Source organism: Talaromyces atroroseus, assembly GCF_001907595.1.
Source record: "Talaromyces atroroseus strain IBT 11181 chromosome Unknown scaffold_1, whole genome shotgun sequence".
Lineage (NCBI taxonomy): Eukaryota > Fungi > Ascomycota > Eurotiomycetes > Eurotiales > Trichocomaceae > Talaromyces > Talaromyces atroroseus.
In genome coordinates, this window is record NW_017971433.1 from 1,886,809 (window position 1) to 1,907,138 (window position 20,330).

Below are 20,330 nucleotides of genomic sequence, written 5' to 3' on the forward strand. Positions count from 1 at the left end.
CTTATTCTTATTCAGCTATCATTGGCACGCAGCGAGTGACATCTCTGACCGTGCACATTGCCGTCCACGTCCGCAGAAAAGATCTGGTTCCCTATGCCTCGTTCCAGACAGCTGATGCGAACGATCTCCATCTCCGCCGCCTGATATCTTTCCTCCGTCCTTGGCATACAGACGCATTGTCTTCCGGCCTGTGCTACCTCGACCAATATTCATGGAAGACCACAATGTGCGGGCCTCTTCACAGGAAACGCCCGCTGTAAACCCTGCGACAGCGCCAGAAGATGTTTCGAAACAACCCAAGCGACGTCGCCGTGTTCCAATTGCATGCGCCAACTGTCGGCTGCGCAAAACTAAATGCGAGCACATTGTGCCAAAAAATGACCCCTCCAAAGCTGTTTCCGGGCAGTCGGTCGCCACATACGAGTCAGTTAATTCGTTATCTTATCATATTTTCCCTTTCCTTGAGGAGCTGTGTGATCGTCATTCTACGGAAGCTTTGCTGACTCTACAGTCTAAGTTACATTCGGTCGCTTGAGAACAAGGTCAAACGGTACGAGGCGGAGCTGAAAGAGCACCAAGATCATTATAATTACGAAACGAACTATAGAGCAGCGACCAACGCTGCGCCCGCCCCGCTGCCTGCACCCACTCTGCAAGACGGACAATCGTCCAGTTCGCTGTCGCATAGCAATACACGCACGTCTCTTCCTTCACACCGTGGTCCGGCCGTTATCACAGCAGCTACGCCCTCACTTTTCCTAGGTGGAGATGGCGCGGTTCCATTTACGCAACTGATTCTCAATGCGATGAACCCTGATTCCCCCGATAAGGTCCAGTCGTCCACTCAACTTTTCTCATCACCGCGTGATCCGTCTCGAGAAATGCCTGATGCCAAACTCTATGATCTGCCCCCTGATGCGCGAGACCTCATTCAGCGATATTTCGATTATCATCATGTTTTAACACCGATCTTCCACCTGCCTACAATTTTCCCACAATTTGAGCATGTCTTGATGATGGATCGTTCTCGCCGGCATGAGAGCCCCTATATACTAGCTATCATCAATATGATCTGCGCCATTTCATCAGCACATAGGCGTAATGGTCTTGAGACGTCAACCGTTCAAACCCGCAAATACTACGACCGCGCCATGGCGCTTGTTGGGCCGACTTTATTTTTCGACTGGTCGATTGAAAAGGTCCAGGTCCTCTTACTAGGAGCCCGCTATCTCCAGAGTTCAAATTTTCCAGATGAAAGCTGGACAATTCTTGGGTTGGCTATCCGGATAGCCCAGGGCCTCGAACTTCACCGCCCGCCGCCGAAACATTTAGACTGCATTACAAAGGAGGTTCGAAAGCGTTTGTGGTATGCCTGTTACGCGACTGATCAGCTGTCAAGTACTATTTATGGGCATCCAGTGGCCACAGCGTCGAGTACATTTTCCACCCCACTCCCTGAGGACCTGGACGATGAACGTATACAGCCGTCTCAACTGTTGTATCCCTCTACACCTACTTTATCCATGATGTCTTTTTCAATACAGTGCGTGCAATTATATAAGATCATGGAATCTGCTGCAGCGCTCGTGGACCCCCCATTGGAAAAGATCGTGGAGTTAGACGAAATGTTCGAAGCTTGGTACGCCCAAGTTCCTCCTGTCCTCATTGGTGTTGAACATGAATCCGTCCAGGATGACAAGAGGTTGATATTTGCCATGCGAGCAAACATGACTCGAATTCTAATTCATCGACACTCGGTGGTCACGTCGCTCGGTCTCCTTTCTCGAGGCGAGCGACTCGTTCCATCGTCAGACGGCCTTCGTGCCAATATGATGCAGAATAGCAGACACATCTGTGTTCGTAGCGCAGAGGAAACTATACAGTTGGTGAGCCGTCGACATGACCAAACCAAGTCAGCTACTGGTCCTAGTTGGTTTAATCTTTATTACTGTAAGGCATCTATCTGTCCATTTGATCCATGCTCTATATTTTGAAGCGCGCTAACATGCCTTTAAAAAATTCGTTAGTGTTCAATGCTATTCTTATCATTGCTTCACACGTGGTCGACCCCGAATTTCGAGACGACAAAGAAGCACTACTGCATCTGGAAGAGGGAATGCGAATGATAGGCCAAATGAGTGCTAATCATACCACTGCCCGACGTGCACATATTTTCTTACGGCAACTGTTGGACCTTGTAGAGAAGTCGCTGCCTCAACAAACCTGGAAATCAGTCCGTAAAGCAACCTCAGCAATACAATCCTCGTCATTGCCGCCGCAGCCCCAGCCTATGGTGACAACAACGGCCGGGGGTATTTCCAACAATGTTCTGGACTACGACGGCGAGGCTCCAAGAGAATTCATGCAACTATGGGATAGTACAGGAGACTTGACAATGGCTCTAGGGTCGCAACTTGATTTTTTCTCGTCCGGGGGCACAGGAATGTGGTCTTGGGCTCCTCAGGATGCCAGAACGTATGCCCTTATCCCTCCGAGCATCGCTCCATAATTTAATTTGCATATGTGGATGTTATGTCGATGAATGAGTTATGATTATGCAGGGCAATTCTTCATAGTAAATGATAATACAGTCATGTGATTGGAGAGTGTATGCGTATTGTATCGTATTGAAAACACCCTCCAGTCCCGAGAAATGCTGGCTTCTCAGTGGGCAGCTCGCGGTAATACCGTTTCACGTTTCCTTTGCGGCTTTCGGGTAGCGGAAGAGCCGTGGTCATACGATGAGGAACGGGACTCCCAGACTTGCAGTTCACCATCGATTCCACTGAACAACCATCCTTAATCCAAATCTTGCAAAGACATAGGACCAATCAGAAACTGGTTCTCCAGGCAGTCACGTTTCCCTCGAGCTAGTGGCTGTTTCCAACCGCCTTGAAGGACCAATTACACCACTTTACTGCGACGGCGAAAGGAGGACTACATCCAACACAGTCCCTTCAAGTATCGTAACCGAAGTTACTCCATGCTTCGTTCTGTTTGAGACTTCAGTGATCAAGCAGAAACCAGGGTTGTCCGCTCAATCGGCATGAATACCGCTTAACTGCTATATTGAATAATATATCCGATTTGATTGTTCTGTTGGGAGACACCTCCGGACCATTGTTCTCAATCAATGGCAATCACCATTTGCAATCGCCCCCGATGGAAGAATCCTTAGAGACCGTTTCACCTCTTGGGGTCTCCAGCAATTCTCAAGATCAGGACTGGTCACAATGGATGCAGTGGGACTGGGATGACACAGGCTCCAATACCATATCAAAAAGTGACATCGACTCATCGGACCAGAGTCCAAGACTCAGTCTACCGACCATTGACAAGATCGACTTTGCTCCGAGCTCCTTGCCCTTAGGGGCTAATCTTATATCACCACCAGAAGGCCCCATTCCGGCCTCTTGGGCTCGGCGCAAAAACGGGGGCGCTAAAAAGCCAGTTGCAAACAACCTGTCAGGTCGGAAGCGGAAGACCTCGAGCGAGGACGATGCTGGTTCTGTTGGAGCCGATGATGATTCACCTCCAGAGGCCAAGCCTACATCAAAGAAACGTTCGCACAACGTCATTGAGAAGCGCTATCGAGCTAATCTCAATGACAAAATTACAGAGCTCAGAGACAGTGTTCCCAGTTTGCGCGTGTTAACTAGAGAGAACAATGGGGGGACTTCGGCGCATGATGACGATATTTTAACGGGAAACAAGCTAAACAAGGCGTCCATTCTTTCCAAAGCAACAGAGTATATCCGTCATTTGGAGCTAAGAAATACTCGTCTGGAAGAAGAGAACAGGGCCCTGAAAATAAGATTGCGTGACCTTGACAAGGCTGTGATGATAGAACAATCGGCATCCACTTCTGTTGGATCCGCCTCATCGCCGGACAGCTATTCGGGGACGATCGACAGCTTGGAGTCACCACCAAGTGTCTTCTCACATACGGAGGATTTGACGCACTCACAAAAGGAATCAGGCTCCAGTCATCCGCCTGAAGGCTTGATTAAAGTTCCAGATTATATCAAAAGAATGCGAGCCAAGGCACCCACGCAAGGTGCCTTCGCTGAGTCTTACATCAAAGACGATCCAAAGCCCCAACAACATAATGAGCATGTGCGCAGAGGTATGACTCCTGGAAGTAAGCTCTTCCTCGGAACTCTTGCAGGCTTGATGGTTGTGCAGACTATCACGACAAACGAAGATTCCGAGTCCACCGAAAAGGGACTGCTGGCCGTCCCAACGAATATACTCGGTGACTTTATAGCCACTCACTTTACAACGATGCGGACATCATTCCTATTCTGGGGAGAAAACTCAGGTCTATGGCGTGCATGGCAAGTTAGAGCCATATTGAACGTATTCCTGACTGCCTGTCTTGTTGTAGGCAGTGCCTTTTTCGTCTTTCTCTACTTATTTTACGCTCGTCCGAAATCCCAGGATGACACACAAAAGGTCTCAGCAGCAGGAGTCAAGATGACGCCAGCAGAAATAAAAAGACAAGCCTGGTTAACAAGTATGCAAAGGCTTGGTGTACCTCGGCATCGTTTTTTTCTGGAGTGGTTCGCTGTCACCTGCAGATGGGTTGAATACAGTGCCTGCTGCCTACTGGGTCGAAGAATGTATTCCCGGATTACTGGAACCACCGAGGAGGACGAAAAGGGTCGGATCAAAACTTGGGATATTGCAATCGATGCTCAATTAGCAGGTGGGGATGCTGAAGTCAGTAAATCACGCCTCACCCTTACCATCTTCGCATCAGGTACTCTACCGCGCAATCCAGGAAGAATCATGCTGAAAGCGCTTCACTGCCGCATTTTGCTTTGGCGAGTTGGCGAGCCAGGCTCTTTCATTTCCAAAGTTGCCAATAATGTGGGCCGTGTTGTTGCAACTTATCAGTGGAATATAGCGCGAAACCTGAATCGGCGCTTGCCGAAAAATCATCCAGATGCTCTTCCAAGCAATTTAGCTGCGCTCATCGAGCTTGAGTGTAACGATGTTTTACTTGACCCTATTGTTCAACGCGCTGTGAATCTTACCTGGAGTCGGCCAACCCAGGAAGGGCTTGACGAGGACGAGGCACTTCTCGACGTCGTAGCCGACGATCCAGCGGTTCAAACATTCGTAGACAGCATTGCAGCCTGGTGGTCAAGCCACCTACTGCAAAATGCTCTACTTCATTCATTTGATGTCGGGTCTGGCGGGAACAACGTCAAGAAAAGTCTTCAGAGACAAATCGATCTTGCCTTGAAAGTTGCTCCTCGCCTATCTGCTGCACATACTAGGGCAGCGGCTATCAGGGCCGTCTTATTTGAACAGAATCGACTTTACGACATCAAATCGGTCCTCACTGCGCTGCCATCGAAGAAGCACCAAAAGTCGCAGGTCTCAAATTTCCTTGATTCATCATTGCCCATGGCTGTGCGCGAGGAGATTGCAATCGCTGTTCGCTGTGCAATGATTGCAGCCATCATAAAAGCGCGAACTACAAATGACACGTCTTTCCCGTCACATCTAACCATCCGAAAGGCCATCAATTGGCTCAACCAGCTTCCGCTTGATCCCATCGAACTAACCCTCGTCAGCTTTGCGGCGGTATACCACTTGCTTCATACCGTCGTAGCTTATGGCGATCTTCTATCCTCTTCCTCCGCCTCTTCACCATCATCCGACTTCTCAGTATCCACGACCAAGTCAGCGCCACCTTCGCTACTCAAGGATAACCCATCTCGCCCATCGTCGCCTTCCGCAGCACAAACCATAAGCAACCCCAGACGTGTACGTTCAAACAGCACTTCGGAGCCCACCCCTCAGTACAGCCGTATAGCCGGAGATCTGATGTACTGGGCGCGAAATGCATACAATCCGGCCTTCTACGGACTTACCACTACAATGGTCGATACGGTCGAAGCCGAATGCATTTCAATCTGCAAGGATGTCGGAATCGATCTGTTAGGAGCAACCCATGACCAGGGACTGGCTATCCAGTCAAGTATACGCAAATTAATCAAAGAGGAACAAAAGCACTCTAAAGGGGCGTTTGTCCACAAAAGGAATGAGGATGATGGTCGACGGAAAAGTGTCGAAAGCACTGACACAGGGTACGCGAGTGATTCGAGGTAGTAATACAAATGCTTCGTACAGCTGTGCAGCCGTGGTCAATGAAAATGCAATGCGGCAACCTCAAGCATAATGCCATGATTATGATGAAGGGTATGATGATACTAATGGTATACACATGGGTCTGTCTTTATTGTTGTAACAAAAAATTTTGGATTAAATATTATAACTACCTTTTCTAATTCTGATCGGCTATAGTTAGGGGGTTGGAGGAAGGACACTGGCGCTTTTCTTTTGGCATTGAGTAAACTTAATCCGAGTCTCTTTAGCATATAAATATAGGCAAATATAAATACACTGAAGTATGAAGAAGCCATTAAATATAGCAAACACGGAAAACATTGTTAATATCTTTTTTTTTCTCGTCTCTTTCCTTCCTTGGACATCTGACAGCTCTCCGTACTTCATCACCCAAACCACCCAGTCAAGACACACAATTAGTTATAGCACAAATTTGTTGTACCATTTTCCTTTCCTGATCCGTCGAAAAGAAAAAAAGAATAGTTTGCATAGCCACCTCCTACCTAGGTAAATTCTTGGAATGTCGGACAGGAGAGAAGGGAAAGGTCTGGCGTCATACATTCCAGAGCGTGATCACTGCTAGTAAGCTTATTAAAATTGACATTGTGTGGAATGTTCGGGAACTACAAAGAAAAGTCAATTCCCATTTGGCCTCTGAGAGATATCATCTTTTTTTTTTTAACTTTCTGCGCATGATCTGAAGAGAAGACGTTGTTTTAAATTGAGGGTGGAAGGTCGGGTCACCCAAGAAGGCCCGGCTAGCCCTAACCACCTACCTAATCAGGCTTGCCCTATCTCCAGGCTATCTGCATTCCTCAGTCTTGACGTGCATGCCTATGAATATCAAGATTGAGGTCATCTCAATGGTGCACAATCAATTCAACGAAGCAGAATGTGGCGAACAAGGTGAAAAAGCCAGTCCTGTTGTGGTTGTGTGGAACTAGGGCTAGGATTAAGCCTGAGGATAGTCGATAAGAGTAGGCTGGCATTTGTAGTTAGCTAAGTAGTTACTAATTAACTAACTACAAGCTGGCGGCGTATTTAATTATTCGTTATCGGCATACCTGGCGTAATATTGGATTTACTCCATGTCCGACTCGAGGGTTTCCAAGGATCGGACATGCAGCTCGCTTCGAGATGATGTCCATTTGAAAGAAGCATGCAACGAAACTGTACAAACTAAATGGTGCCGCAAAGAACAAAAGAGAGAGAGAATGGGGGGGAAAATCAGAAGATGCGAATATGCCATGTTGGAGCTATAGTTATTGCGTCGGCCTTGATGGTCTCGGCGTTCAACGTTGTGTCACGGCCCCCATCCTCCCTTACAGTACAGTAAGCAATCTTGAATCTGACAGGAGGAGGGGGAAATCTTATCGGCCAAGTTGTCCTGGGACTTGGGGCAGATTATATTTTCTGTCTTTTTCTCGTACCTAAATAGCTCGCCTGCATTTCTTGATAGGAAGTGTTTATTGACTGCACACAATATGGGGAGAAAATTCCGTATTCTCGGGCTTCACGGATCCGGGACAAGCGCCGCAATCTTTAGCTCGCAGACAGGCAAGTAAACCAACAAGTTCCCCCCCTCCCCCCAATTCCCCTCCTCCCTTCCGCCTTGTTGGCAGCTTGGTTTTGCTGATTGCTGTTCTCGAACGGGGAAATAGCGACTTTCCGTCATGTCCTGCAAAAACAGCTGGCCGAGGATGGCAGTGGAGATACCTTCGAATTCGAGTTTGTCGACGGGCGCATAAGCTCGCCGCCAGGACCCGGTGTAGATCTCTTTTACGATCCGCCATACTACTGCTGGTGGCGATCGGGGGCTGGATTGGACGACCTGTGGAAACCGCGGGATTGGCTCAAGCAGCACGTTAAACAGAATGGGCCATACGATGGAGTGATCATGTTCTCGCAGGGCTGCACTCTGGGATCGAGCTTATTGTTGGATCACTTCAAAGAGACTCCCAACGATCCGCCGCCGTTCAAATTCGCCATTTTCATCTGCGGTGGTCCCTCGCTCAAACAGTTGGAAGGCGAATTCGGCTTTACCATTGCTCCGGAGTTATGGGATATCGATGCTGCTGGGATCAAGTCACTGGCGAAGCGGGCTGACAGCTCTGCAATTCTTGCGCAGGGCTCGAATCGGTGGCAGAACGACCTCGCGCATGTGACGGACCTGCCCCGGGAAGAACTTGTGAAGATGGTCAGTGGTCCGTATCGAATCAATATCCCTACGGTGCATATCGTCGGAGTCAACGACCCGAGAAACCTTGCAGGTCACCAACTGCATGAGATCAGCCATCCTGACGCGCGTAAGATCTACGAACATCCTGGTGGTCATGATATTCCCAGGAAACAGGATACCTCCGTCGCCATCTGTCGGCTGATCAGATGGGTGTCGTCCCCGTTAACGGCAGCCAAAATCGAGCAGGCCAACGGCGCATGAGATGTTTGTTTAAAGGTCGATGGCAAGATAATAGTTATTTCACTCTACCTGACTGGAGGATCACGAATGAAACGCGGATACCTAGGTAGTTCTAATAGATCTAGACTTTCACACATGTATTCATATTTTTTGAATCTTGAGACCGTAGTATATTCTATAAGGCACGAGATTGGATGATTGAATGAGGAAGAACTTCGCAGCGTGAGAGAATAAAACCCATGCATACCGATTCTAAAACGGGGTATCAGGCGTATGTATATCCAGAGAGACACCAGCTCCAACCGCATGCCGTGAACCGAAATAGATATATGATAAAATAAGGTACTAATACAAAGTCAATTGTTCTTTTCCAGAGTCCCTTAGCATACGTCACGAAAGGGCAGAGAACGTTGAAAAGAAGAAAAAGGTAGGTGTTCAGACAAAAGTTGTCTGTCATAACCGACTCCAGGTCTATCCTCTTGATTTAGACTTCTTCAGGCTTTTCGGCATTTAGCTGAGCCTCTGCTTCATTTGCTCGTGCGGTCGTTTGTTGCTCTTGACCGGACCGAGAGAAAGGACCATGCGCATCGTCGTGGATTTGTGACGTTATCAGCAAATAACAACTGCCGATTGTAGCAATCATGCCCGGCCACAGAAGAACCACCGCTGCAATAGCCTTCGGATTATGTCGATAGTCTTGAAAGGCCAATAAGCAAAGACTCTTTTTATATTATTTTTATATTATGGAGCAGTGGAGTCCACTTACAGAGATTTGGCTTCTTTGTCGATGCCTCCAGGAGGCGGGTGGCCTCGCTTCCATCGACTCCCGAAACATAAGCATGTCTGGTAGCAACAATGACCTGTGTCGTCGAGTCTTCTGGTCAGTATCAAAAGACATCTTGGTTCGCGAAGGGAGAGAAAACGGGCAGCATCATACGGTCAAAGCAATAGCATCTGCAAAGCACATGACAGTGATGGCCACTGCACAAATCTTCCACGCCAGGCGGACGGAGCGACTTTCGTGGCGCTCTGGCCAGAAGAGGTCGAAAAAGAAGGCTGCACCGAAAATAGTGGCAACAGCAATTCCGACGAAGATATTATACGAAGCGATCCCCACGAAGTCGTCATTATACACTGCGGCCAGATTGTTCAAATTCTCGATAAATTCTTGCTGGTCCACGTAATCTGAAGATTATATATATATTAAAAAAAAAGGCAATTAGAACCATGGATATGCCTGACAAGACAGAGTCAAAGACTAACCTGACAGAGCTGCTGTGCCTACTGACTCGGAGCACACACAAAGGATCATGGCGAGCTGGTACACAATCATCTTGCATCTCCGCAGGTGGTACACGTTGTTGAACATGTATGATGACCTGAATTTAGACCACTGCATCTCGTGCAGGTCCAAGCCCCAGATAACAGCCATTTCCAAGATAGGCGTGTGCGGTGTCTTTTCTTGACCGAGTCTGCTTCGTGCCTTTCAAAAGAAGTAGGTGTCGTGAACGGTGGTACTTTCGGTGAACTGAGCAGTCGGTTTGTGTGATCCGCCAGGGCATTCAACAGCAACTCGAGACTTTGAGCAGTCTAAATGGGCCGTAGCAAGCAGGATGGGGACGCTTTGCAGAGTCAGAGAGACTCGCCCACCGCCAGCGCAACTTCATGATTTTGATGGTTCCACCAACTCGAATTCCAGGCTGGACGAAGGCGAGAGAGAATGCGAGCCGGTGACGTCAGACCGCGAGCTTATGTCATTGGCCTGAATGCTTAACTCTACTCAAGCAAACGAGGTCAAGGAATCTCTTTCCTCTTTCGCTATGGCGCTCGACGATGATGTCCTTTTTCTCGCTTTCTTGTTTCTCCAGACTCCATTCGGTCTTGGCTCTTGACGTGACCGTCAGACGCAGATCCTTTGTATCTAGGACGATCAGCAGTCGTGTATCGAGAGTCGATGCCGCGCTCTGAATTCACACCCAGCTAGATCTCGAGCCAGATGATAGATCTATGCAATCTCATGCCAAACTGCAGGCTAACTAACTACGTAGCCCAGCCTGACTGACGCTGTCGCGGGGACCCCATGACAACCGTCCGGCGCATTGTTTTTCCGGCTCCGCGGCTCTTTCACTTCCGGCGCTTCAAAAGTTGCAAATGGCGGGAAAATCATTTGAACGGCTTTCATTCCGCGTACTAGCCAGCCCACGCCTATCTCTTCTTACGTCCAGGCTCCATTCGCATACATAGAGTCGTGTCCGAGCGATCAGCTTTCCCAATGATCGAGCCTACTGCAACCGTATCGTCTCTGAGTCGCTCAGATGGCTCAGCCCGATACAATTGCCCGGCAACCGGATTTCAGATTCTAGGCTCCGTCAATGGCCCGGTTGAACTTCCTGGCCGTCGCGATGCCCAGAAACCAGAGGAGGCCACTGTGGAGGTCTTGGTGAAGCCCGCATCCGCCCAAAGCGCGGTTGGAGAGAGATACGTGGAGGGCATATTGAAGACTCTTCTGGGGAAAATTATCCTGGGCCGAGAAAAGAGTTTTGCACGACGCGGGGTCGTCGTTACTCTCCTTATGCTTGGGAGTTCTGGCGACGCGAAGGTTGGCAGAGGCGAATCTGTGAGTCCACGTCCATTTCCCCATGTTGATTCTCATGTTAATGATCATGGTGTTGTTATAACAGTACCTCCCTGCACTCCCTGCCCTCCTCCACGCTGCCCTCCTCTCCCTCTTATCAGCTGCTATACCGTTGTCAATGACCTATGCCGCGACCATCCTGGCTGTCAACGCTTCAAACGAGATTATCCGTGAACCTTCTCTAGACGACTGCGCCCAAGCCAAGTCACTACATGTGCTTGCATTTTCGTCAAAGGGGCATCTTCTCTTAAACGAGAGCCAAGGTGCCTTTGATTTCGAAACCTGGGAACAGGTCTATGAGCATGCCATCACAAGTTGCCGGGAAGCGAAAGTTGCAAGCAAAGGCGGGGACATCGCGATGGATGGAACAAATACATTAGAGGCGTTCATTAGAGAGACAGTCGAGGATAAGCTTTCGCGAGACTATGCATGGTCGGACAGTGCGGCTTGATGCCTTTGTTTTCGACTGCATTTATGATTACCAAGGACTGTATGGCTCCCGCCAGTAGTACGAAGACTACATCGTCCCTGGCGCGAGAAGAGTCATCCTCTTGTGACTATTGGTCTCAGACCACACATATGACTCTGACTACCGCTGAATACATGATGACAAGTCAGACTGCGTGTCCGGAATTGACTCGCCGCCAGGTTTGGCGATCCAGCACTCGCTAGGTGTTTGGCAGAAAAGTCAGCATGACCGTACGTCCGACGAGATGACTCGGCATTGACATGCTGTAACGCATCCAGGTAGATTAGCGCATACTATCCAGCGCGCACTTAGTCTATATGAAATAAAGTTACTCCGTTCGCAATTTCGGTCTCGACTAGGTCTCTAGGCCCGAATAACGAAAGGCGTGAGCCGATGTGAAACCGGAGAGCGCGTCGTCAAGCAATAGACGTCTCGAGTGTGTTCCGTGATAGATGCCGTGCTCCTGCAGAGAATAGTCTAGAAATGTATACTGGATGCAGCATAAAATGCCAGCCCTCGCTCGTCGTTGTTGTTGTTGGTGGATCCATCATCAATTCTAGCTGCTTCCACCCTAAGCCCGAATGCGGTAACTGCCCCCCCCCCCCCCCCCCCTCTTTGCCATTGCCGACCGCGCTCCTTCTTCTTTCTTCTCACTCACAACAACTTAACACCTCTTCCTTGCTTGAATCTTCTATCCCATGACGCTCTCCAGTGCATATTAGAAAAAGAAAGAAAGAAAAAAGCCACTTGGCGGCTGCGTTGGCCGTGCTCGTTTCTTTTGGCCTTGCTTATCAATTGCGCATCCAACTTCTCCACGCTCGGGGGCCCGTTCCATGCAATTTGGCTGTCCGATTGGTGACGGGCTGCATATCCTTCACGACTAATCGAACTAGACCGCCGGACGGTGCTAATTATAATTTTGCGAATATTTACGAGCGAATTGCTAACTAACCATCATTGCAACTTAAATCCGATGCCGCCTCCAATAATTGCGGACGAATCCTCCTCCTCCGCTGACGCCGATTCGATACGGAGGGCTCTTATGCCTGTGCCCGTCGACATAATGCCTCCAACCTTCACCCATCCTATTTTAACTCCGCCAAACGCCGACCGCGAGGTTGCTGCGGCGCCGCCTCCAGCATCTGACGCTAGGCCTTCTGCAGCTGTCCTGCAATCGCAAACCCCTTGCTGTCGCTCTTCCTCTGTGTCTGCCGTCGGCGGATTGCTTCTTCGAGATTATGCTCGCACCGCTGATCCCTCTACCACCGACCAAGAAATTCAGGCGAGGGAAGCTCTGGCGGTTCATCCGCAGTCGGCCGGCGCTGTCCATCAGCAGCAGGCAGAAGCCCAGCGTTCAGAAGACAAACCGGCGCCTGTATCGCCCTTCCACCAGTTGCGTTCATTTCAATCACATCGAAAGGGCACTCTGTCGATAGATACAATACCGCGCCAGACCATTATGAAGGCTCTGGCATCGAGGCCCCCGATCAACGGCAATCCGCCCTCGTTTCCTATGGTCTCTTCTCTGAACGGTGTCCTCAACGGAAGGAATCGATCTAACAGCGGTTCTGTGCAGGACATGGAGCAGCAACTACATAATCAACAACAAGAAGGTAAAAGCAGTCCTTCTTCCTCACAAACGCTCTCAGCGGCTCTGAGTAGCTTGCAGTCGAGCGGCGCATATTCGGATAAGTCTTCCTCGGCGACGGCCCGACTCGCACTGCAATCGCCGTGCTTCTTCCACCAGCGGTTCGACGATGCAGTAAATATTCAGAAAGTTCTTGAAGAGATAGCAGACGATGAATGGCTCTCGCATTCGCGCCTAATGCAAACGGCAACTGGAGTGAGAGAAGTGTCGAAACAGCTTCAGCGACGGCCTATTAGACGAGCTGTCAAAACTATCATGATAGTCACCAAGGCGCGAGACAATCGCCTTGTATATTTAACTCGTGAGGTCACAGAATGGCTTCTCCGCTCCCCACGTTATGGAAATGATATAGGTATTACTGTCTACGTGGACTCCAAACTCCGCAATTCCAAACGCTTCGACGCGGCTGGTCTGCTGGCCAAGGATTCTCGCTACGGATCCATGTTGAAGTATTGGACGCCAGATCTCTGTTGGACGTCACCAGAGAAATTCGATTTGGTTGTTACACTCGGCGGCGATGGAACTGTCCTGTTCACCTCATGGCTGTTCCAGCGCATCGTACCGCCAATTTTATCTTTCTCTTTGGGAAGCTTGGGCTTCCTTACAAATTTCGAATTCGAAAAATATAAGGAACATCTTAATAATATAATGGGCGATGGAGGAATGCGTGTCAACTTGCGCATGAGATTTACTTGCACTGTCTACCGGGCTGATCGAAGCAAAGGTGCCGTGCCTGGGGACGTCGAGGAGGGGGAGCAATTCGAGGTACTCAACGAATTAGTTATTGATCGTGGGCCTTCACCCTACGTCTCCAATCTTGAGCTCTATGGAGACAATGAGCTTTTGACGGTCATCCAAGCGGATGGCTGTATCTTTTCTACGCCCACCGGTAAGATATACCTAGAACAACTCGTTATTTCGCTTTGGATCTAATACATGTATAGGCTCTACTGCTTATTCTCTCTCTGCTGGGGGCTCATTGATCCACCCTTCTATACCCGGCATCTTGCTGACCCCTATTTGCCCTCATACACTCTCTTTCCGACCCATGGTTCTATCTGACACAATGCTTTTGCGTATTGCCGTGCCGAATCTTTCTCGGTCTACTGCATATTGTTCATTCGACGGCAAGGGCCGTATTGAACTGCGACAAGGTGACTACGTCACTGTCGTGGCTAGCCAGTATCCTTTCCCAACCGTTGTCTCGGACGGCGGTGAATGGTTTGAAAGTGTGCGTCGTGCTCTCCGGTGGAACGTCCGGGGAGCGGTTCAGAAAGCATGGAATGGCGACGTCGATGGAATCACTGATGCTGGGATGGAAGAAGAAAATGTCGATTTTGACATAGACTTTGACAACGCGACAACGGGTACCGACAGTGGTGTTGGCCCTAGCGAAGACGGTGATGTTTATGGGACAGGGGCAGGCAGTCCAATGAGAAGACAGATGAGTTTGTTGAGCATGTAACGAATTTCCTTAATAATGACAACCGGCTACGCTTATATTTCAGCGGAATTGGGCACGGGCTTGACGATATTACATTCTTTTTCGGTTCGGGCTATACCATTCACTGCGCTAGGACTGATACAGTTACAAAGATAGATAGATATATATTCACGGCGCATGCATGTGCATGCACGTACCTGGGAGCTTTCCTTCTATACATTCCATCTCGATTGTCATGCTACCTAACATTCACTTCCAGGAGAATTTTGAGCAATGCTATTGTATTCTGACACTTAGTTAGACATAGTATGTGTCAGCAATATCAGTTAACACAGCCACTAAAACCAAGTCGGCGAAACAGTAGAAGTTTCGTTTTTTACCAGTGCAGCTATTTTCGTGCGACTATTACACCTACCAAGGTCGAAAGTATGTGATACAGCGAAATGGACCCACCGGCGGCCCCTCAGATAAGGTTTCTGCGCCCCAGACTTTGCACCCCGGAATAAAATATGTATTTATCAACTCACAAACTGCTAGCCTAGCCCTAAAGGAGTGGTTGGAGTCAGGCCAACTATTGCTCGATAATGAGGGACAGCCAGCGGTCTTGGTTGACATATGTGCGATGACCCGAACCTATGTGAATCGTTTGCTGTGGACGACGCAGAATGTACTAGGAGGGCAAGATGACGTACTTACTGTACAAGGTACTATGTATTTGCTGACTCGTACATGCCCAGTAGGAACAGGTTACATTAATGAAGCAGCGTTGCTAGAGGTACGTAATAGTAACTTATATGTTACCTGGGCCTGTCTAATAATCTACTCTAATCTTTTACAAGTTAGATTTGGGGATTTTGGCCCCCCCGGACTCTCGACGATCTGGCAGCATCTGGTCAATGAGATATGCTGGATTTCCCCGCAGGTTCAGTTAGGCGCACAGCTGTAAAGAGGCCAGCCAATGGAGCCTCAACTCACTTGCTGTCTGATGTCAGCTGTTGTAGATCAATTGTCACCCAGTGGAGTCATTGCAACCTCCTCCTTTTTGCAGGTCACATCCCCCAAATCATCCCAAGGCCGTTTTTGCCCCTAGATGGAACTGGGGTGAAATGAGCTATGGCCAATGTCAACAAATACCGCAACAGTCCAGAGCTGATGTTGTGGTGGGGGTTAGAATGATTTAGTGCTTTTTGGTTTTGAGAGATGACGTCGAAAGATGCATCTTTATGCCTGTTGTTTACGAGCAGGATGGGTATAAATAGTGCTTGAGAGTGCTGTTTGGGTCTTCCAATTCATCATTGTTCAAATCAATCTCTACCAAGTGTTTCTGCCAAATCTTCTATCAATCCAAATCCCATCATGGCCTGGAAACCCATCACTCTCGCTTTGGCTCTGAGCCTTGCCAACACCAGCCTTGCAGATGTCTACTTTGGCAGCCTCTCCGGCGATGACCTCAACTCCGGCCTAGTATGCAATTACATCGCGTGGCTGGGCGGCTCCGACCCCTGTAATGCAGGCAACTGGCCACCAGCCGACAACACTGGTTCGTGCCCTGGCGGAAACAATGAGGCCCCGAATTTCTGCGGTGGTGGGCTAGGTGGTGTTGGGTGTCCATCAGACTTTCAACTCGGTAGGTCAAACCCTACCTAGATAACCATGTGCGAGGTAGTATACATATACATATATTGACTGGTTATAGATTCGTCGGATGATTGTGGCGCTGCGTGGACTGCCCTGGGGGACTCATCGCCAGCACCGTCAGCCGGCACATTCTATGCAAACGTGATTGATGTAGCAGATAACAATGCAATCGTGGGGCGATGTGTGTACGAGGAGGGGAGTGCAACTTACTGTAGTGATGTTATAGACACGCTTTTGTGGGAGCCAGTTGTGCACTGCTACATGGACAGTGGTGTTGGTTGTTGAGGTAGTTGATTGTTGAGGTAGTTGATTGATTCTCCGCCAATTTATTCCGCACTTGATTAGGTGCAGATGGATGTTTCTGTCTATGTATAGTCTCATCAGGATTTGCCTCTAATACCTAGAATATCCAGGGTAAATTCCATAAATTCCACTGGCTCCGTATTGCCCGTATTCAATATTGCCCATGTAAATAATCGGCCCGGAAACGGTTAGTCGCGCAGCTAAGCCACTGGCACCAGCCACTCGTCTTTGCTGCGTCCTGCAGTCGAGCAAGTCAAGTCTGGTTCACGTCGGACTTCATTTTGCTTTTTTTCGGGCAGAGCTCGGCTAATATTCTAGCTGTTGGCTGCTAAGGTTCGTCCGTTCGGTCGCCTCCCGAGCTTTTGGCGTTTCCACTAGCTACAGTATTCGGAGGCATGGCTGACTGACAAAAAGCAGAAGAATCAATCAATCAATCGAGAATGGCTCGCCAGGTAGGAATACCAACCCTCTTCTCATAGCTGACGCTCGCTGGGCTATAAGTACCTGACTGAATGTCCCGCATCAGCGAGCGTGATCGGACAATATCAATCAACCAACCCACTGACTCTATTTCCTTGTCAGCTCTGAGTTCTGCGTACTATATTTCGACTTGTTATTTTTTTTTGCTTCGCCGAGCCTATTACTCGCATACCTACAAGCCACACAGCCATTAACATGGTAAGTGCCGACCTCCTTGCAGCCATCCATCCTTGCAGTGCAAGCTGCCATGTCGTCGCAAAACTGTCGCACGAAAACTCACGTGGCCCCCTCTAGCCCCACGCCGATTCTTCGTTCTTTGCTACCAGTTCCTCCAAGGATCAGGTCTATGACCAGGTATTGGAACAAGCACAAGGGCTGGTCACTGGCCAACGAAATTGGGTATGTTACGGTTTTTTGAACCATCCTGTTTATCCCTCTTGCCAGCAGACATGTGCTAATCGACCGAAAAATTGCTATAGGTGAGGTGAGAACGACTCCGACCCTACTTATCGCGGTGCAACCCATGCAGAAGTGCCGAGTACTGAGAAAGAGAGAGAGAAAGAAAGAAAGAAAGAGATCGTGGCTGCAAAATAAGAGGAAAGGAAAAGAAATCTAACGCGATGGTATCTTCTTTAGCAACCTTGCCAATGTAGCGTCTCTACTATGGCACGCCTACGCGTCGCTCCCAAAACCGTCCTCGGCCGTGAATTGGGCAGGCTTCTACGTTCGCGATGATCTTTTCCCTCTCCTAGCCTCGCCGAAGAGGTCCAACAGTATTTCCGGTCTGACAACCACCACGATCACCACAAGCTACGCCTCCCATGACGACAGGAAGCTTCTACTAGGACCTTTCCAGGGAAGGCCGGCCTGCCAGGAAATCAAATTTGGACGGGGCGTGTGTGGAACGGCAGCTGCAAAAAAGGAAACCGTAGTGGTGCCTGACGTCTTGGAATTTCCGGGCCACATAGCCTGCGACGCTGATAGCCGGAGTGAAATTGTGGTGCCTATCATATTCGAGGGCGAGGTATGTATTATCAAGTTAAAGGTTTCTTGCGAATGGTCTAACAACTTTTTGTCAGACTGTCGCGATCATTGATATCGACTGCACTGAGCCCGCTGGATTCGACGAGACAGACCAAAGATATCTCGAACGGCTCGCCCAGCTGCTGTCGGAGAACTGTGACTGGTGATGATTTACGAAAGCACTTGATTTCTCGGAGTGATTGTTCCGTTCCCTGTTTTTTCTTCGGGTTTGGTATGGGGGACACGTTTGTGGATATATATACACACTATTTATTACGAACATACGACCCGTCAGTCGATGAGACGATGGTTTGCTTCTTCTTCTTCTTCTGTCTGTCTGCCGTTTTGATATCCATGTACCTATCTATCTATTGGCATATTCCATTGCCTACAAAAGTACTGCAACTTTTACACTGCCACAGTTGATGCAACCAAACGATATGCGAATTGGCCAATCAGCGCCAACAAGCCGCGGCTGAAGCATCCCCCGCCGCCTATTGGCTGGCACGGCCCACTTGTAACGACCCTGCAACGGATAGATTACAATACCGGATTTACACGATCAATACGCCCCCTTCACCAACTCGCCTGCTTTAAAACGGCTCTCATCGCCGCCACGTCCCTCCTCTTCTTCTCTTTTTCTTCTTCACTCCTCCCCTCACCACTATCCGCAGTGGTACCTTTCCCCTCCAACTCTCAGCATTGTCAGCGTCCAGTGCAGGACTCACGAGTCCTGCCTCTCTTTGCCTCTAGGGCAGTCTCTTCTCTCTCTCCACAATCCAATCTACATGGTCAGCGGTTCCTCCGGAGTCCCCTGTCCCACCATGGCCTACTGCGTCTTCTTCCAGCCTCAGCAGCGTGCTGTCTAGACCCCAACAGGACGACAGTCACGAACAAACCAATTCTATCTTTGATTTTTCTTTTGAGCATAATTCTTTTCCGTCTTCGTCTGCTTCGTCTTCATCTCCTACCGTTCCCTTAGCCGACTTCAGTTCATCGTCACTATGGGAAGCCTCCTGCCAAGTGGAATCGCTTGATCAACTAGCTGGTATCTTGGAGTTGGACTTTCTCTTAGCAGATCCTACTTCGGGGCTTGGCTCTACGCATTCTCAATACCCAGGGCCTTCTGTTGCTACCCAGCAGCAGTCTTTTGACTTGTCGCTTGCCTTTGGTGATCATGGTCACCCTTCTTCCTCATACTCTCCCGGGAATATGACGGAAGGAGGAAATGCCTTGAACATGGACATGAACGCCTTCTATTCTACAAATACCTCTACTGTCTCCGCTACTTCTACTGCTGCTCCCACGACTACAAACATTGCCGTGTCGCCTTTGTCTATGACGTCCCTTCCTTCGCAAGAGTATCATCATCAACAACATCAGCCATTTCTAGCTCCAAAACCACGCACTCCTCCATCATCGTCGTCGTCGTCTTTTTCCTCTCCTGCATCCAGCAACGCGACCACTATCGCTGTCAAATCAAACAAGAATACACAGAGCACATCACGTAAGCGATCGCGTGCAACAGCAACAGCAGAGTCCGCAAGCGTCGATCTCTCCAGTAACAACAGTGCACAAGATTCAGAAGAGGAGCGCATTGTCGAGAAGCGCCGTCGTAATACGATGGCAGCTCGACGATTCCGCAAACGAAAGCAAGACCACGTTGAAGATTTGGAGTCGCAGTTGTCGACGATGACTAAGGAAAGGGATGATCTTAAGTTGCAGGTTGCGAAATGGGAAGGTGAAGTGATGGCGTTGAGGAAGTTGTTGGACATGAAGAAGTAGTGTTTTTGTATTGTTGTTGTATTTATTTTTGAAGACAAAATGATTTTTTTTTCCCGCTCTTCGAGGATTTCTTTATTATACCCAAAGCTTGCTATCACCAGGATCGCTATCAGCCCTACCACCTTGTTAGAAGAGCAAATTTAAATGTCGAGCGCGCTAGTGACAATCCTATCCAGTATCCACCGTTCGAAATCTGTTGTACTTATCATATAGACAAGTACACATAGTTACTTCACAAGTTCTTTCAACATAAGTTTGGCCGAACCAAACTTGAATTTAAGATTACAGTCCCGTCCTCAGCGTAAAAAGAACGCAGTTCGTAATACAGTTTTCCCCACTCTCAAA

The 20,330-nt window shown here is 48.9% G+C and overlaps 8 protein-coding genes across 8 annotated transcripts; 7 read left to right on the top strand and 1 right to left on the bottom strand.

Annotated features, from left to right (window-relative positions):
* Positions 1 to 211: 211 nt before the first annotated feature.
* On the top strand, positions 212 to 2,509 carry UA08_01743 (hypothetical protein; the record flags this gene model as incomplete). The annotated part of the gene is made up of 3 exons (XM_020261441.1): positions 212 to 423; positions 512 to 1,950; positions 2,028 to 2,509. The coding sequence occupies 3 exons, from the start codon at positions 212 to 214 to the stop codon at positions 2,507 to 2,509; spliced, it is 2,133 nt and encodes a 710-aa protein (XP_020123012.1).
* Positions 2,510 to 3,162: 653 nt separating this feature from the next.
* UA08_01744 (hypothetical protein) lies at positions 3,163 to 6,193 on the top strand (the record flags this gene model as incomplete). The annotated part of the gene is made up of 2 exons (XM_020261442.1): positions 3,163 to 6,101; positions 6,145 to 6,193. 2 exons carry the CDS (start codon positions 3,163 to 3,165, stop codon positions 6,191 to 6,193), a joined length of 2,988 nt encoding a protein of 995 aa, XP_020123007.1.
* A 1,432-nt stretch (positions 6,194 to 7,625) lies between these two features.
* UA08_01745 (hypothetical protein) lies at positions 7,626 to 8,581 on the top strand (the record flags this gene model as incomplete). Its single annotated transcript, XM_020261443.1, has 2 exons — positions 7,626 to 7,641; positions 7,803 to 8,581. The coding sequence occupies 2 exons, from the start codon at positions 7,626 to 7,628 to the stop codon at positions 8,579 to 8,581; spliced, it is 795 nt and encodes a 264-aa protein (XP_020123006.1).
* A 463-nt stretch (positions 8,582 to 9,044) lies between these two features.
* On the bottom strand, positions 9,045 to 9,992 carry UA08_01746 (hypothetical protein; the record flags this gene model as incomplete). The annotated part of the gene is made up of 4 exons (XM_020261444.1): positions 9,045 to 9,256; positions 9,327 to 9,420; positions 9,498 to 9,745; positions 9,824 to 9,992. 4 exons carry the CDS (start codon positions 9,990 to 9,992, stop codon positions 9,045 to 9,047), a joined length of 723 nt encoding a protein of 240 aa, XP_020123009.1.
* Positions 9,993 to 10,832: 840 nt separating this feature from the next.
* Positions 10,833 to 11,646, top strand: UA08_01747 (hypothetical protein; the record flags this gene model as incomplete). The annotated part of the gene is made up of 2 exons (XM_020261445.1): positions 10,833 to 11,177; positions 11,242 to 11,646. The coding sequence occupies 2 exons, from the start codon at positions 10,833 to 10,835 to the stop codon at positions 11,644 to 11,646; spliced, it is 750 nt and encodes a 249-aa protein (XP_020123008.1).
* Positions 11,647 to 12,727: 1,081 nt separating this feature from the next.
* UA08_01748 (hypothetical protein) lies at positions 12,728 to 14,777 on the top strand (the record flags this gene model as incomplete). Its single annotated transcript, XM_020261446.1, has 2 exons — positions 12,728 to 14,201; positions 14,257 to 14,777. The coding sequence occupies 2 exons, from the start codon at positions 12,728 to 12,730 to the stop codon at positions 14,775 to 14,777; spliced, it is 1,995 nt and encodes a 664-aa protein (XP_020123015.1).
* Positions 14,778 to 16,112: 1,335 nt separating this feature from the next.
* On the top strand, positions 16,113 to 16,679 carry UA08_01749 (hypothetical protein; the record flags this gene model as incomplete). Its single annotated transcript, XM_020261448.1, has 3 exons — positions 16,113 to 16,383; positions 16,453 to 16,575; positions 16,621 to 16,679. 3 exons carry the CDS (start codon positions 16,113 to 16,115, stop codon positions 16,677 to 16,679), a joined length of 453 nt encoding a protein of 150 aa, XP_020123014.1.
* Positions 16,680 to 17,424: 745 nt separating this feature from the next.
* Positions 17,425 to 19,985, top strand: UA08_01750 (hypothetical protein; the record flags this gene model as incomplete). Its single annotated transcript, XM_020261449.1, has 5 exons — positions 17,425 to 17,576; positions 17,814 to 18,201; positions 18,257 to 18,356; positions 18,623 to 18,876; positions 18,954 to 19,985. 5 exons carry the CDS (start codon positions 17,425 to 17,427, stop codon positions 19,983 to 19,985), a joined length of 1,926 nt encoding a protein of 641 aa, XP_020123487.1.
* Positions 19,986 to 20,330: the final 345 nt, after the last annotated feature.